We start from the raw sequence: 16,859 nt of genomic DNA on the forward strand, positions 1-16,859 counted from the left end.
GAGATAGCAAATGGCACTCTTCTTTTAATTTTGATATTATTATTATTATTATTATTATTATTATTATTATTATTATTATTATTATTATTATAAGGTGGCAAGCTGGCAGAATTGTTAGCATGTTAGACAAAATGCTTAGCAGCATTTCTTCAGGCTTTTTATTCTGAGTTTAAATTCCACTGAGATTGATTTTGACTTTCATCCTTTCAGAGTTGATAAAATAAATACCAATTAAGCACTGGGGTCAGTGTAATTGACCTCCCACACCTCTCAAAATTGCTTGCCTTGTGCCAAAAATTTGAAAGAATTGTTATTTTTAGTGCCTTTACTCTTTTGAGCATTCACTGTCTTTTATTGTTTTATTTACTTATTTAATTAGTAACAATTTTCATTTTTCAAACTTTTGTTATGTAATTAAATTTAAAGGTTCACCTATATTTTTTACTACTGTTACTGCTACTTTTGTTGTTGCTGATACTACTACTACTCCCAGCCCCTTATACAATTTAAGTCACCATTTCTCACTGTTGTTTCTGTTCTGTTGTCATGGACTGACTGATAGATTTCTCTTCTTCAAAGTCATTAATCCCTTTGCATTTAAACTGGCTATATCAGGCCTGTTGTAATTGCTTTAATTTCAACACAGTCTCAGATCAAATCACTTCCCAGACAAGTATAATTGTGAAATATATTCAATTCATTTCTCTTAAATTTTTCCTGCTATAATGCTTTTGGATTATAATCCTTTTGTTCAGAAAGAGGATCTATATAGTTTCAACAGTTAGCTCTAAGTATCTTTCAACCAGTTGCACACTCTTCCATCTACTATCTGCTACCTCTCACATTCTTTGTCAGTTCACTATAACCTATATAAATTTCACTTTGTCTGTTGTAAATTTCTACTTGTTACATTGCCTACATAATATTGAATTTCCACCAAATTCTTACTTGAAAGGCTTTTTTTTTTTTATTATTTAGTGCTAATATATTAGTCTTAACCATATTATCTTCAAACTCCTTGTTTCAAGCTCTTTTTGGTTTCAAAGTTCTGCAGTTTATGGATTGAGATTGCTGTGAAAACAAAATCATTTTAATAGTCATCTATTGAGACTAGCTACTGCATTAATTTTGTGAAGTGAGAGCTGCTATAACACATCTTCAAAAATCACATTTAATTATTTGGTCAAAATGCCCAGCCAATGCTAAATTGCAAACATAGGTTTAGGATGTATGTGTGTGAAACTGCATCCATACACATACATATGCTTACTTCATAAATTATGGCCTTTCAATGATGAATGTATCTTAAATGAGAATGTGTGTAGAGAAACAGATTAAAGAGAAAGAAAAGTTGAGCAAGCTAGATGAAGAATTAAGCTCACATCCTCTGATTAATGTCCGTCTTTTATACTAACCTAATTCATCCCAATAAAGGAGCCTCTACATAGTTATTTGACTTGCCATTGTAGCAACCAAGCCTTTTTCACCAGACTTTTTAACATAATTTAAAATGGGTGTTACTGGGTCCAGTTCTGAATACTAGAACAGACTGGCCACAATGAAGTTGGGATGATCATAGATGTGGAAGCAATTTTCACTATGCACTTCTACTATTCTCTATTTTCTTCATTCTCGTCTGTTTACATGTTTTCATTTAAAATACACACGCAAACTCAGTATCATTATCATCTGGATATCATAGTCATTTACTATAAAATTTAAGAACATTGTGAAATTTCTAAATTCAGCTTGTTTTCCTATATAAAATCTGAAGAATTGCTCATAATTATAAGGATGTTAGTAGTTTGCAATAACTGGTATAGAGACTTTGAAGGATATTTTGAGCATTATCATTAGAATAGTGTGATCCATTGTATTGCCATTCATTTCAAATTGTTTATGGAGTAAAGTGTCAGTAGTTGTTTATGCATTATTTATCTGCTGAAATAATCAACTACCAATAGTTTTGGGTATGTATTCTATATTTGTAGATAGACAATATGGAAGAAGACCCCTATAATAGCAGTGGGGATGACAAGCCGGAAATCCGACATAGTACCATTGCTAGACTCCTACTATCCAATAGGATGACACGTCATGATGTAAACAATGAAGTTCCTTCGGCAACAGAAGAAAACAACTTGAATGAAGTACAGACCATCACACTTGATGGGGATTCCTCCCAGGACCAGCACTATGTGGTGAACTATGCCAGCCGCAGTGACTTTGACACTACCAGAAGTGAGTATGAAATGAACCGGGGAGATTTTTCACCATTGGAAGAGTACAATGAGGACAGGTCATCACCTGAGAACCTTGTCACTCCAACCGGTTTCTCTATTGCTGCTCGCCTCTACAAGTGTAGATTTTGCAACTTTTCAACCATGAAGTACACACAGCTCCAACTCCACATGCCCAAGCATGGTGGTGAGTAGAAAGAAATTTTTTCTTCACTCAACCTTTGAGTTGTGTGCTACACTCTTTGAAGCTACTGATCCTATGATAGTCTCTGTTTCTATCTTTTGGTCTATTTATTCCTCCTCTTGTTTTGTTTTTTTTCTTTGTTGTTTTTTATTTTGTTTTTGTTTACTTAGATGATTGTTGTTTACTAGAGGTTTTCTTCAATAAACTATCTCAGGTGTGGCTAGCACTTAATAAAATGGTTTTGTGCATGTTAGCATCTTGCCTAGCCCTAAAAATAGTGAAAATAGACATGGCTAGTTTTAATTTCTTGACCTATTACAGTTTCTGTTTGAAGTTAACTTAAAACATTTAAATTCCTGTTTTGCAATTCTTGCTCTAGTTCCATTATCTATGTTCCTTACTTGCTCCATGATCAGTTAATATTACATCTAAATGACAATGCTGTTTACAATATGGTGGCTTAACAGATTTGCTCTAGATTATGTTCCCTGTCTTTTGAAAAGAGAGCAGTACTAAGTTTTATCCATTACTTTTCATCTTTGTTCAGAGTTCAAGACTACCTTCTTTTAAGGAAATATGTGCAAGTGGCTTGGTTTTCATTTAAAAATCTAAGTACTATTAAAATTTAGGGCTTAATAGTTATCTGAAATGAAACAAAGTATTAGGAGAGACTCAACATTAAGATGTTAGAAATATTAACATAATACCAGTGAGATTACCTTACTTGGAATGATGTTAAGGAATCCCGATTCTACATGACTGATGCAATATTTTGTTGTCAAAAGATATAGCAGCTGTCTAGTCATTGTACTGTATGGTGGCTTTGATTCATACAACAATATAATGATTGGAAACATCTGTGCTACCTCAGAAATTTTACCAATATCTAGTACATGATACCAATATAAATGTGATTGGTAGTAGCTGAAGGAAGCTCAAAAGTTTGTTTACAATGCTTGCTGATGTGGGTTTTTTTACTGCAGAAATAGAGTTGAGGATAATTTATTTGATGTATATAATGTGTTTCTACAGTAGTAATATGGGAACTTGGGCAGTTGTTTTAACATGGACTGCATAAGTGTATGTAACATATTTTAGTTGCATTTACAATACTTCTTTGCTATATCTATCTTTAGTTATTTTGTTTACTCACTATTAAATGTGTTTTGATATTTTCTACTTCCTTCTTGCTTTCATAAAAAGTCTGAGTTGGGGGAAAACATAGATAGTTGTTTTATCCTGAGATTTATAACAGCCCATTACATTTTACTAGATTGCTGTCTTTTATATTGTTCAATTACATAGCTTATATTACATTATTTTTTGTATTACTTTAGCCATGTCAAATTTTCTGTTTTAACATATAGGTTAATGATTTCAATTTTTAAAAAAATGGAGCTTGCCAGATCCTGGCAAACCATCCAACCCATGCCAGCATAGAAAACCTACATTAAATGATGATGATAGCTTTGCTATATTTTCATCTAAGACATTTTATCTTGCTATAATACAAACTATGAAAAACAAAAAAAAAACAGTATTACCAAACTTTAAAGCTTATATAATATCTTGAGTAATAAAATCCCTTCTACAATTTTTTATTATTCTAATCTGTGATTATCTTAATTATAAACAAAAACAATATGGTTATCTCTGTGGCAAAGTAAATTTCTTTATTGAAGCAAGGAGCATACATTAGTTATCATTTTCCAATTTTTTTACCCTGAGCATATATATGCCTTTCTTGTTGAGCAAATAAATTACATTTGTAGTAGCAATAAAAATAAGCATTCTTTTTAAGATATGGAGTGTGACTAATACCTTTATAAAGTGACTGGTGATATTTGGAGAAAGTTCAGAAAGTTACTACCTATGTTGACCTGAAACCCTCTTTTTGCCAGTATTTATTTGATTTTCTATAAAACCTATTTCATATTTTCAACATGTTATCAATAAATCATGATATCCATGAGACTCTTTTATTTCAATCACCTAAGTTGCTCAGCCAGTTATCATTCTTGGAACTAGTTTTATTTATTAGTCTACTTAGAAAGATGTTAGTTATAGTCATCTGCAATTATTTCAATATTGCTCATGTATTTTACAGTTAAATATAACATTAAATATTTATCAACAGTCATTTCCTGACTATGATATTATTTCAGTGATTTTAACACATTGGTATAGTGTTTTTTTTGTTTTTACAGTTCCTAATTTTGATTTTCTTTTCAATGTGCTGTTGTGACTTCTCTGTCTGATGAATTATTTTATATTGCATTGTCACAGAAGTATATAGTCCATAGACTTAAGATGTTTGCAGTGAAACCGATTTCCATTTTGATATATTATCATTAAGTAAGTTAAATATTCTAATTCATTTAGTTGAGTAACGAGAAAGGGTTCATAGAATCATTGGTGAATTTATTCCTTTTCTTATGTTCTGCCATTTCTTTTACATTGGTTGCTGCTGCTCAGTTCTGATTATTATTCATAATAAACAGTGAAATTCAATCATGTGTTTGTAGTCAATGTAATTTTGATTCAGATATGCAACTGAATTTATTTAATGCATGGATTTTGTTTTTCATTTTAAAATTTTGTGTGTTGCCTTTATTTGTTTTACTGACAATTTTAATGGAGATACCAGTTGTTTCCTTCACTCAGTACTTCTTTTGAACAATAGTTCTGTTACCCAATGTTAGGTTGGGTTAAGGAATCGAATGCTTCACTTGATTTATGGCATTCTTGCTTTATTTAGCTGTGGTTAATCAAATGTATATTTATTCTCTTTTTTTTAAAATCTTAATCTTTTGGTTTCAAAGTAAAATTGTAGTAAATTTATTTTTATATTCCTAGAAATAAATAGGTATTTAATTAAGTCTCATTTAGACTAGATCCATTGCACTGTACGTCAGTTAACTTTCATGATATTTGAAGATACATAATTGAAATGATACTTCTTCCAAATATCTTAAATGAAATTAAATATGGATATCCCACTAGTTCAATATAGGAATATTGCATGCATTAATATACTTTGTGTATAGTTCTCAAAAACACCTCTTTAAATTAGCAAATATTATTTGTATCATTGGCTACAGAAAATAATTTTTTTACAATTTCTCTTTTTCCCCTCCATCCACATATATATATATAGATGGAAGAAGAATTAAGAATAGTTAATTACTTAATTGAAATCCTAAGAACATTGATTTTATATTGTTTTTCTGTATATTTTTCATTTGAGGCAAGAATCTAATTAGATTTTCACTTTTAAAACTATTTATTGAAATCCTTTTAAGGTTTATATTATGAACTATGCGACCATATGAGTACAAATTTAAGAGTCTTTGATGCTGATGAAGTTGTAAAATAACTGCACTTCTAGAGACGAAAAGCAATATTGACTACTGTTCAGAGCCTGAGTGTGTTTTTTTTGTTCTTTTTTTTTTGTCTTCTTACCCTAATTTTTTTTTAAAAATCACTTTAACAAAATTTTATTTTGCCTTTCTGTAGTGCTTTAAAGAAACAACTTATAAATTTTGGCACATCAACCTCTGAGTTATCAACTCTTTAAATATGTGGGCCCTAAGCCAAATTGTGTCTTCAGGAAGGTAACTTACCCTGCAGATGTATAACTATTGTGTGGAATTGTATTAAACCTGTTTGATGGTATGAATTATAATCAAATGTGTTTTTTTTTTTTTAATCACATACCCTTGTTTTGTATTCTTTGTTTGTTTTTTTTTTCTTTAAAAAAAAAAAAAAAGAGAATATTATTTTAAAATCTTTTCACATCAAGATCAGAGGTTCTTGAACACTCATCAACAATAAATGCCAGGGAAATCTCTTACAATTGAGCAAACTTTTTCTATTTCTGTCCTCGCATTTTTCATTCTCACGTTTTTTCTTCTCTTTCTTACTTTCTTTTATTATTTATCTTTCCTCTTCTTGCCTTCTCCCTCTTTTCCTGATCCAAGTAAAACTGTCACAAGCAATATGACAAATTTAATTTAACCCATGGACACTTTTGAATACCAAAATCAGCTTCATTTTCGTCTGATTGCTAAGACAAAAGTTCAAGAACCACTGTTCTGGATCTATATTTTTCTGTTTGTTCTTGAATGTTTACATAACCAGTTTTTAAAATATATATATGTGTATGTAGTGTGTATGTGTGCTAGTGCATACATACACACTAAATGTGTATATGCACACTAGCACACTTGTACATGTAGTGATAAACATGATATACAAATGGGAAAATAAAATTCTTTACTTCAAAGCTCTATATACTTTGGCTTCCTATATTTGAAATATTCAGCATTTCTATGGTTTTACTCTACTTTTGTTCTTTCTTTTTTTTTTTTAGACTCCACACAAGTAGATGAATCCATAACTATTTGTGATGCCCCATGGGTGTGTATCAGTGTTACATCAATGTCTTCAGGCATTGTTTTAGATTTCTTTACAACATGCTTGTTCTATACATAACAGCTAAGTCAAACCCTTCGCTTTTAAATAGTTAAATGTGTTTCACCTAGTAGTAGGGACCTTACTTCACATAGTGCTTGCATCATACTACAAGAAATTTGCAGTGAAATTTCCTGTGACCTCTTATATATAGTATATTTTTATTATTCACATCTTGCTGGTACTCTTAAATTGCAAGAAATGTTCCAGCTTTATACTGAAGTAAAGTTACCAGTTTTGCTGTTTTACTGGTTCCTACCTGATGACACCAGCTTCAAAAATTCCTTTTGTGTTCTGAATTATGAAAATAGAATGTTAGAATATACAGTGAAAATATCAGTTTATTTAGATTATTTTGTTCAAGTAATCAATGACCTTATTTTTATAAATATTGTTTTTATTTATCTTTTCCAGGTGTTAAAGCTCTGAAGTGCCCTCTATGTGATTATTCAACCAACGACAAGAGTAACTTTCGCCGTCACAAACGTCTCCACCTCAGGAACAATCCTGTGAATGTCCTTAAATGTGACAAGTGCACTTATTCAACAATCTTGCCCCGGAAAATACGAGAACATTACTGTGAGGAGCATGTAGATACTCCTAATAGCACAGCAACAGATTCAGCTACAGTCCCATTTACAGGTCCTACTTATGAAGCAACTCGTTTCCGTTTTCGGCATTTTGGGGTTGATCAGAGTACGTCTTCTGGCAACCCACTTGGTATGAGTACTTTGCATACGTTGTTAACAACAGTGCAATCTCCAAACCTGCAGTTCAGGCGATCAACTGCTGCACCAATTAACAACTGTTTCACACAATATAATCATTATGAATCAGCTAGTCAACAGGCTAATCAAGACACACATTTAGCATCAAATTATCTACGTTCTATTGTCTCCTCCATTATGAATAGTCCCCCTCCACCACCGAGAGTGCCTGTTACCAGCACAATTACCTCATCCAGTCTCTATACTACAGCAGCAACAGTAGCAACACCAACACTTCCTCCATCTTCAACAGCCTCTATAGGTTCTTCAACAGCAACTACATTACCCATGGTAACTGATACAGGGGAAGTTAAAGTGAAAGTTGAACCCTTTGAATGTGAGGAAATATCAGACGTGTCAAGTTCCGCTGCAGCTACTCCTATGAGAACTCTAACTCCTGACTGTTCAAGGGATGTTCAAACTGTTTTATCGACTTCCTCAAAAAGACAGTCATTGGACTATTTAGAAAATTCTAGTAATCCTTTTGATCGATCTGTTGAGCTTAGAACAATGTCTAATGTTAGCCAGAGCACTGGTGATATAGCTGACTCTTCAAATGCTAGACTTGAATATCACTCACCTATTGAAGAAAACATGGGGAGTGTGGAAAACATAGCTTCAACATCTTCTGGCAAGAATTACATGGAAAACACACTTCACACTTCAAATCCAGTCACTAACCGTAATGTGATGTGTGACATAGCATTGACACAGAACTGTAGTGAGACTGATGTGGACTCTGCTTCAGTGAAGAGAGAAACATCCAGTGTTGCAGTACAGTGTGTTCTACCAAATGTTAAAAATGAAGGTTTGAATGTTGGACAGGAGGAGGCTCCTGAACGAAAGCGGTGGCGATGTCAGTTTATTGAGAGAGCAGTGCAATGTGAACTGTTGCCCTCACGTCGAACTGGTTCTCGTTCAGTGTCCATTGCAAGTGAATCAGAAGGCAGTGAACAACCAAGTACAGCAACGACAACAGATAACCGTTGTATATATTGTGGTGTTACATTTGAAGATGAAGTCCTTTTCTCCATTCATATTGGCTGTCACAGCCATACTGATCCCTTTGTGTGCAATGTATGTGGCAAGCAATGTACCAACAAGTATGGTTTCTATTCTCATATTATGCGAGGTCATCAGTACTAGGTGTATTGTGTACATATACACTTGTTGGGTGGCTGTGTGCATCTATAACTATCAATCTATCTATCTGTCTACTTATCTACATATATATATGTATATGTATACTATGTGTGTGTGTATACACATACACACAGGCAAATAGTTACAACCATTTTTTTTGTATGTGCTTGTGTGTTTATTATGTTAGCAATATATTCACACCTACACAAATATATATGTGTGTGTATATGTCTATATGTCCAAATGTAGATGTGTATGTTTATATATCTATATGTGTGTGTGTGTGTGTATGTTTGTATATATGGATGTATATGTTTGTATGAGTAGATGCACACACACACATTTATATATATGGAAATAGGGAGAGAAAAAAGAGATAAGAAGGATATCCAGCAGTAAAAGAAGGCCTCACATGTATTTATCCAGTTCATGCTAGCATGAAAAATAGAGATAAAATGAATGAATGATAATTATGTATATGTATGCATATATTTATGTATGTATGTATGTATATATTTGTATATGTAGTACATAATTGTGTTTATATGCAGACATGCATGGATGTATGTATATGTGAGTATGTTATCTCTATTAATTATTTGAATTCTTCCTATAAAGAAAGAAACAGACAGTTCTCCGCAGCAGTGGTGAACTGTTGCTTTCGAAAAGCCTTCATATTTTTTATGTTCTACTTTAAAAATATATTTTACAAAGTGCATGTTAGCTGGTCTCCTTTCTTTATGTAATAACACCAGTTCCATGAGTTTACTACATACACATTTACTAACATAACATTAAGTGCACCAATAATGTAGCTATAGATGTAAATTTATAATCAAGGTAAGAAAAAAAGAAGCTGCAGGTTTCAAAGCAGTTGCCTTTAAATATTCTCTTTCTCAATGATTTTGAAAGAAATGTCCATATCTGCAGGGCAGCTCACCTTTCTGAAAATGTATGTATGTGTTTGTGTGTGCATGTGTACCAACAACAGTGACTTTTAAACTCTGCTGTGCTCAAATCTTTGTGTCTTTGCTAGCTGTGATCTTTGAAGTCAAAAATAGGTTTCTACAGTCACCACAGAACACAAAGTAGAAACAAATTCTCTACACATTGAGATGCCAATGATGATATGATATATGCCTACATACATGTTTATGTGTATATACATATGTTTGTATATGTATGTGTGTGTGTGTCTATATATATATATATATATATATTAATTTTGCATCCACTTTTGCAGGCTTCTCCAGTGTACCTGTTTGCAATCCCTTGTCATCTCCTTTGTGAATTAGTTTCCTGAGCCTTCAGTATATCTTCCCCTTCTGCAGGTTCTTTCCACTTTGTATCTTTCATGTTAATCTCGTTTCTGTACCAGATTAGTCTACTTTCAAGCACACACCACCAAATTCCTCTGACATTTAGTTTTCTTCTATGCTTGTTTGTACTCCATTTTACCTGCCACAGGTATTACACATCTTGTGGATCCTACTTGTGTCTTTTCTTGTTTCTGTCTTTTGCTGGTAGTCCTCACTTGCTACTCCTGTTTCACTACCATGAAATATTGTACTTTATTCATAATCTTCATACAATTTGTGTTTTATTTGGAGAGAGAGAATCTTTTTGTTGCTATCAGAGAAAACTTTTTTCCACCTGATTGTTACTCTGGCTACTATGTTTTCAGAACACTTTCTTCCACTGCTAATTTGTGCATGTAGATAACAGAAGTGATCAGCTACTTCTAGGGAATTTGAAGGAATTTGTTTTATAGGTTCTATTATAGTTAATACTTCTGTGCGTCTTTTATATGTGAAGCCCGTCTTCTATGTCAGCTTAACCTTGATCCCACTGCATTCCTGTGCACAAGGTATTTATATTGTGTACACCTTATAGCATTCCTATCACTTCTTTTCTGCATAAAAAGCAAGGCCAATCTTTTTCCAAGATAGCAGTAAAATTCTGCTAAATAAGACATTTTCTTTACAATATTTACTTAAAACCTCTCAGTTCAAGGTTTGCTTTTACATTTCAAATTTCTCTCCTGATTTTTTGATAAATTCAAGTAATAATAGCATAGAAGTTCTCAGAGACATTTAGTTTCAAACTCTTTTGTTATAGACACCTAACTACATTTAAATTCTTTACTGAACACACTGCAAACTTTCTCTTTGCTAATAGCATCTCTATACATGGCTTTCTCAGTTTTTAAAAGTTGTCCACCAGCATTTTGTTTCTGTAGTGATCCCCAGATTGCAGTGCATGATACCCTGTCAAAGGCCTTCTACAAGTTGACGAGTGCTAGCTATAGTGACTTGTTCTTTACAAAGAACTTTTTTAGTTGCCTCACTAGGAAGAGGATGTCAATGGTATCCACTTTGTAGCACAAATCTGAACTGGATCTCATCTAAGCTTTTTTTTTTTTCTAACTAGTTGTACTATTGTTCTGTTACTTTTGTAACTTGGTGTCTCTCAAGTTGCTTATTTCCAAAGCATTTCCTGTACTGTTATTGTAGTAGCTGATACTGTTGTTATACTAGTCATTAGACATGACCACTTCATCATTATCATCATCGTTTAACACTCGCCTTCCATGCTAGCATGGGTGGAATGTGTTCACAAGAGCTGGCCAGGCAGAAGCCAGCACCAGACTTCTGTGACTGTTTTGGCAGGATTTTTACAGCTGGATGCCCTTCCTAACACCAACCACTCAGCAGACTGAACTTAGTGCTTTTTACATGGCACAAGCACAGGCAAGGTCAGTTTTGGCAAGGTTTTTACAGACACCAACCACTTTACAATGTGAACTGGGTGTTTATAAGTGACACCTGCACTAACAGGGTCACTAAGTACTTGCAAGACAAAAGAAAATAACTTTCAAGAGGGGAGGGGGCATTGGAGGAGGTGATCTTGTGTCAGATGATGAAAGGTCAGAGTGAGACAGAGAGACAGAAACAGGTGTCTTGCTGTAGAGGAAGTACAAGGTTGCCTGGCCGGCGAGAGAGTGAGATCAGGAATGAAGACAGAAATAGGTATTCTACCACAAAGGAAATACATGGTTACCCAACCTGAGGGAAGTGCAGGAGAAGGAGAGAGAGAGTGGGAGACAGCAGGATAGAGATGGTGGCAAAATGCCAGGCATACTCACAAGGGACAGGGATCAGAATATAAATGGGTTGGTTGAGTAAAGGAAGAAAGAGATATAGATGGTGGCAAGTGCCAGGGCATACCCTTGGGGTTCAAATGCCATAATATAAGAGGCAGGATATTGCGAAGGAAGTATGATTAAAGAGTGCAGAGGTGAGGGAGTGAGTGACAAAAACCTGGGTATACATAAAGTCGGGGGCGGGGGCTACCAGATAGCAATGATATAGAGGAACAGGGCCGTGAGGACAGGATTGGGAAGTAAGAGCTAAGCATAGTGTATGAAGGAAGAAATGTGAGGAAGAGAAGAGATGTTGAGATGCAGATTGGTTTGTTGGGGTAGGGTGAATGAAAAGTTTTCTTGTTATGTGTGGGTGGAACACACATGTTGGAGGCTAGCAGATAGCAATAATACAGTGAGAGAGGGTGGAACACACAGGTCAGGGGGCAAGCAGAGCAATGATACAGTGGAACAGGGCTAAGGGGACAGGATTGGGGAGTGGGAGATAAGCATAATACATGAAGTGGAAATGTGAGGAAGAGATGTAGAGACGTAGTTTGGTTTGTTGTCGTAGAGTGTATGAGAAGTTATCTTGATAAGTGTGGGTGGGACACACAGCGCTGCTAGAACTCAGTTTCGCTGACATGGGCAGGTCTTCTTTATTTCTCTCCAGTCTACACTTGATTGAATATATGGATTATTAGTGCTGTATTACTTCAGATATTTTTAGCACCCCAGCTACTGTCTGTAGCTTGTCTACTTTCTGTACCTTCATAGCCTTTATGGTCATTTCATCCTTATGGCTGTTAATTTTAATAACTAGTCCCTATGCTGAATTAACAGATTTTCCATGCCTTTTCTTGGTATTCTTTCCATCCATCCTTGCTGTACCCACACTTCTTGTGTGTCTCCTAGAAAAACTTTGTTATCTCCTGTGTATAAGTTTCTAATTCCTACTTCTTTTCAAAATGCACCACCTAGTACTTCTTTAAATCTAGAGATTGTCCATAACCTTTCTCCAAACTGTCTTATTTCTGGGTCTGACTGGATCTTGTGATGTCACTAATTACTAGGCCATGTTGAGTGGTATGTTCGTCACTACACAAAGTCTTAGTATTCAGAACCATTTCTCTATTCATTTTCTAGTGATTATGAAACCTTTCTGGTTTACATTTTCGCCTGAGTGATAGATGGTCCCATGGCTGGCTTGTTGATCTATCAAAGTTAGTGTTGCAAATGGTTTTAGTCGTTTCCATCATATAGCTCTAAGAACCTTGATCTTTCTTTGTTTTAGGCACCACAACCAAAGCCTGCATGTATTCCAGAGAAGCCATCATAGTGTGGCCCAGCATGTTCATTAGAGTTACTAGTTATTAGAACGTTGTGGCTATCTGTTAACGAGGCTGTCTGCAAGTGAGCATCAAAGAAATAGTCATTTTGTTCATCAGTTAATCTTGATTGTGGTGCATATGCAGAAACCACTGTTGCTTTCATATTGCCTTTTAGTCTTATTTATTCTGTCACATAACTACCTCAGTTACTTATTAATCATTTCTCTGCCAACAATATGCCAATTTCTCTAATCGCAGTACTGTTAAACACCCAGAAGTATTTGACCCTTGCCTATAAATAATCCTGCTGAGACTGTCTCCAATCTTAACTACTGCACACATTCACTCTAGAAACTAAAATTTCTCTACATCTACCTTCTACCATGCTAATATTGATAGTTGCTTCCCTAAAGTTTTGCTGCTGATACGAAGAAGAGGAGGGGGCTTCTGGTTGTTTGGTGTCTATTTTCTGTCCCTGAAAGGGAATGAGTTATTGTGCTCATGTGATGATAGCTAAGAGTTCTCACACATGATCACATGTTTCCACCTGGCCACCTTAAGCTGAGCCTGCTAGAAATAGCAACCAAATCTCTTTTGACTCACACCCTTTCACCTTAAAAAAGACACATTGGAAAATGTAATTGTGTGTTTCCGATAACAAAAGACAGGATGGTTATAACTATATTGTCTTTGAACACAGGTGTGCCTTATCAGAGTTGGCCCGGGACTAAACAACTATTACTACTCTGAGCGACACTAATATGGTATGTGTTATCCAGTATATGCAATTAAGGATTTCCATTATGCTTTTTTGTATATATTTTATTGCTGGTTGCCCTTCCAACCACAGATTAGACTGAATGCATTTGATTGTATCACGTGCACAAATGAATTTATCTAACTAGAGTGAAGTGTCGCCTTTATACTGTAATGTGTTTTTTTTTTTGTCTATTTAGTGTTGTTGCTCTACTAATCAGGTTGCTTTTGATGCACCCTGCAGAGTTCATATCAATTCTGTGCAGAATTTTATTCAGTGTGATTGCTCTTCAGCATGCATTGCCTTCTTTGCAACATGCAGAATATGAACAAATCTTCTCACCTCTGAAAGTTTGTTCATATTTATTACTCTCCTACATAATTGTGGGTGAGCCCAACTTTGTAGTTACTATTCCCACAATAATATGTCAAGTTCAGTATATGTATGCATGCAAGTGTATGTATACATTTGTTGGTATGTTTTGTTTAACATCTTTTTTTCCCCATGATAGATTGACTTAAGTGGGAGGTTTATTAAGGCAGGATTTTTATGAATAGATATTCTTCCTGTTGTCATCACTTGTAAGATTTTGAAGATAGAGATTTTATTTTTTATTTTAAAGGAATTTGAAAGCACAGAGGTAGCAGATGATTTGTTGATATGAAATATTGACAAACATCACCATTACAGCCCTGTGCAAATGGTGATATCACTATTTGTAGCTAAAATTCAGGGTATATCGTAAACAGACACATACATAGTTATATATACATAGAAGACTTCTTTCAGTTTCCATCTGCCAAAGGAAAGCTGAGCCCAACGTCTTCACCACTTTGTCCCTAGCTCTTCTCAATCTTCTTCCACAAGTTCCACTCAGTTTGAGCATGCCACATTTTTATATACAGCTCTCATCCTCCTGTACCTTCATGCCCTTACCAGTACAACTTCCTCCCTTGTGCACTACATCTGATACCTTTTATATCCAGTTTATCTCTCATTCATATGTTATTCATGCACACGAATATTTAAACATTCGGCAAACTATGCTTGCTTCATTTCCTTGTAGTTTTCACAAACCCTCTGCATTTAAGACTCACATCTTGCTACTCTGCAGTAGCACACTTCATAAACTGGCATTATACTATCTACCCAAGCACTTTGTTGCCACTTTTTCTAAGCATTCTTACTCCAGCTTCTATGCTTTCAAAACACACATACCTACTACTGATTAGGTCTCCTAGGTTACAGAAGACATCAAGTACTGGAGAGCATTGAAATCATAATGAATTTATTACATGCAGTCTCGGTGCCCTACAGTTCATCAGAAAAGGGTCAAAGAGACTACAAAAAGTAACAGTAAGACAAGTAAATAAAGATGGTAATGATAACCAAAGATGTTTGCTGAATATACATGATTAAAACACAGCAAGATAAAAATATGAACAGTTATAAAGTTGTGAAGACAAAAGAGTACAAGGTAGTTGAGTAATAGTATTGGCAGATTTGCAGGAAGGATTGAGAACCAAAGCAGACATCACACTGCTGATCCTCAAGACTTAGAACATCATAAAACTTCTGATTCTCGGTTTCTTGCGACTTGATATTGCTCTTTGCTTCTCCCTCCTTTCTCATCTTTTTGTCTTTATATCCCTGTCTGTGGAGTTACTGCACCACCATGTCCTCCACTTTTTGGTTGACACCTTGCACCAACCATAGATCAGGTCTGTTGCTGTCAGTAGATTAAGAAGTTGAAAAAAAGAAAAAAAAACAGATGTCCTCTCTGCTATAAGTTTCTGTCATCATGTTTGTCAAATAATACTTCTCTGAACCTTCTTCTGTTTGATGGTTCTTTAACCTCCATGTTCTTCTCTATTGCATTATTGTTTCTGAGCCTATCTAATTCTTATTTTGAAGTCACTAATGAACAGTCTGTCTTTGGTGTTACATTCTTTGCATTGGTAAGACTTCATATATTGTCTGTCCCTTTCCCTGGTGAGTAAAAAATCTATCTGGCTTCTCAGTTACATATGTGTACTGTGTGTGTATGTGTGCATATATTTATATCTGTAATATATTTGTGTATGTTTATATAAATATACGTTATATAAATATATATTCCCAGGCTATATCCTATTCATCTTCCTAATATGCAAACCTCACAGCCTCTTCTCCAAAACACAAAATTTTTTAACACCTAATCCATCCTATACTGTCCAGGTTTCTCTTTACTGAAACTTTTCTCCAAAAGTCACTTGCCTCTCTCAATATTGACTCCCAGTTACTTTGGCTCAAAAGCTCCCTCCTCACTCCACGTGTATTTATGTGTGTGTGTGTATGATAGATCACTAGCCACTACGCATTCTCTATTTTCTCTCCCTGTTTCTTTCTGTGGAAGAGCGTAGGCTCGAAACATTAAAGACTTTTCCACTTCCCGAGCGTTAAACTAATATACTTGTTTGTTGTCTACACCACCTGTCTTCGTCTTTTGTTTTTTTGTGAATTCTCCCTATATATATATATGTGTGTGTATCACCTTTTATATATGTGTGTGTGTATATATATATATTTATGTATATATATATATGTATATATATTATGTATATATATATTTATGTATGTGGATATATATTTGTGTTTGTGTGCACATATATATACACATATATCTATTTCTGTCTGTTTTATCATGCTAGCATGGGTTAGACAAATATATTTTTGAGGCAATATTTTTATCATTAGAAGGCGGCAGGCTGTCAGAAAATGTTAGTACGTCATGCGAAAAGTCTAGTGTTTTGTCTGTCTTTATGTTCTGAGTTCAAATTCCA

The 16,859-nt window shown here is 34.5% G+C and overlaps 1 protein-coding gene across 5 annotated transcripts in view; it reads left to right on the plus strand.

Moving 5' to 3' along the window:
• The window catches only part of LOC106882516 (protein hunchback), a 33,630-nt gene extending 16,777 nt beyond the window's left edge, over positions 1 to 16,853 (plus strand). For 3 of the 5 annotated variants that reach the window (XM_052978553.1, XM_052978552.1, XM_052978551.1), the window contains 2 exons: positions 1,992 to 2,427; positions 7,312 to 16,853. In XM_052978553.1, coding sequence (XP_052834513.1) covers positions 2,001 to 2,427; positions 7,312 to 8,810 — 1,926 coding nt within the window. In that variant the 5' untranslated portion in view covers positions 1,992 to 2,000 and the 3' untranslated portion in view covers positions 8,811 to 16,853. Of the gene's footprint in view, positions 1 to 1,991; positions 2,428 to 6,796; positions 6,844 to 7,311 lie in introns of those variants that run through there. The other 2 variants (XM_052978554.1, XM_014933220.2) reach the window with 2 other exon arrangements.
• The last annotated feature ends 6 nt before the right edge of the window (positions 16,854 to 16,859 follow it).

This window comes from Octopus bimaculoides, chromosome 2 (assembly GCF_001194135.2).
Source record: "Octopus bimaculoides isolate UCB-OBI-ISO-001 chromosome 2, ASM119413v2, whole genome shotgun sequence".
Classification (NCBI taxonomy): domain Eukaryota; kingdom Metazoa; phylum Mollusca; class Cephalopoda; order Octopoda; family Octopodidae; genus Octopus; species Octopus bimaculoides.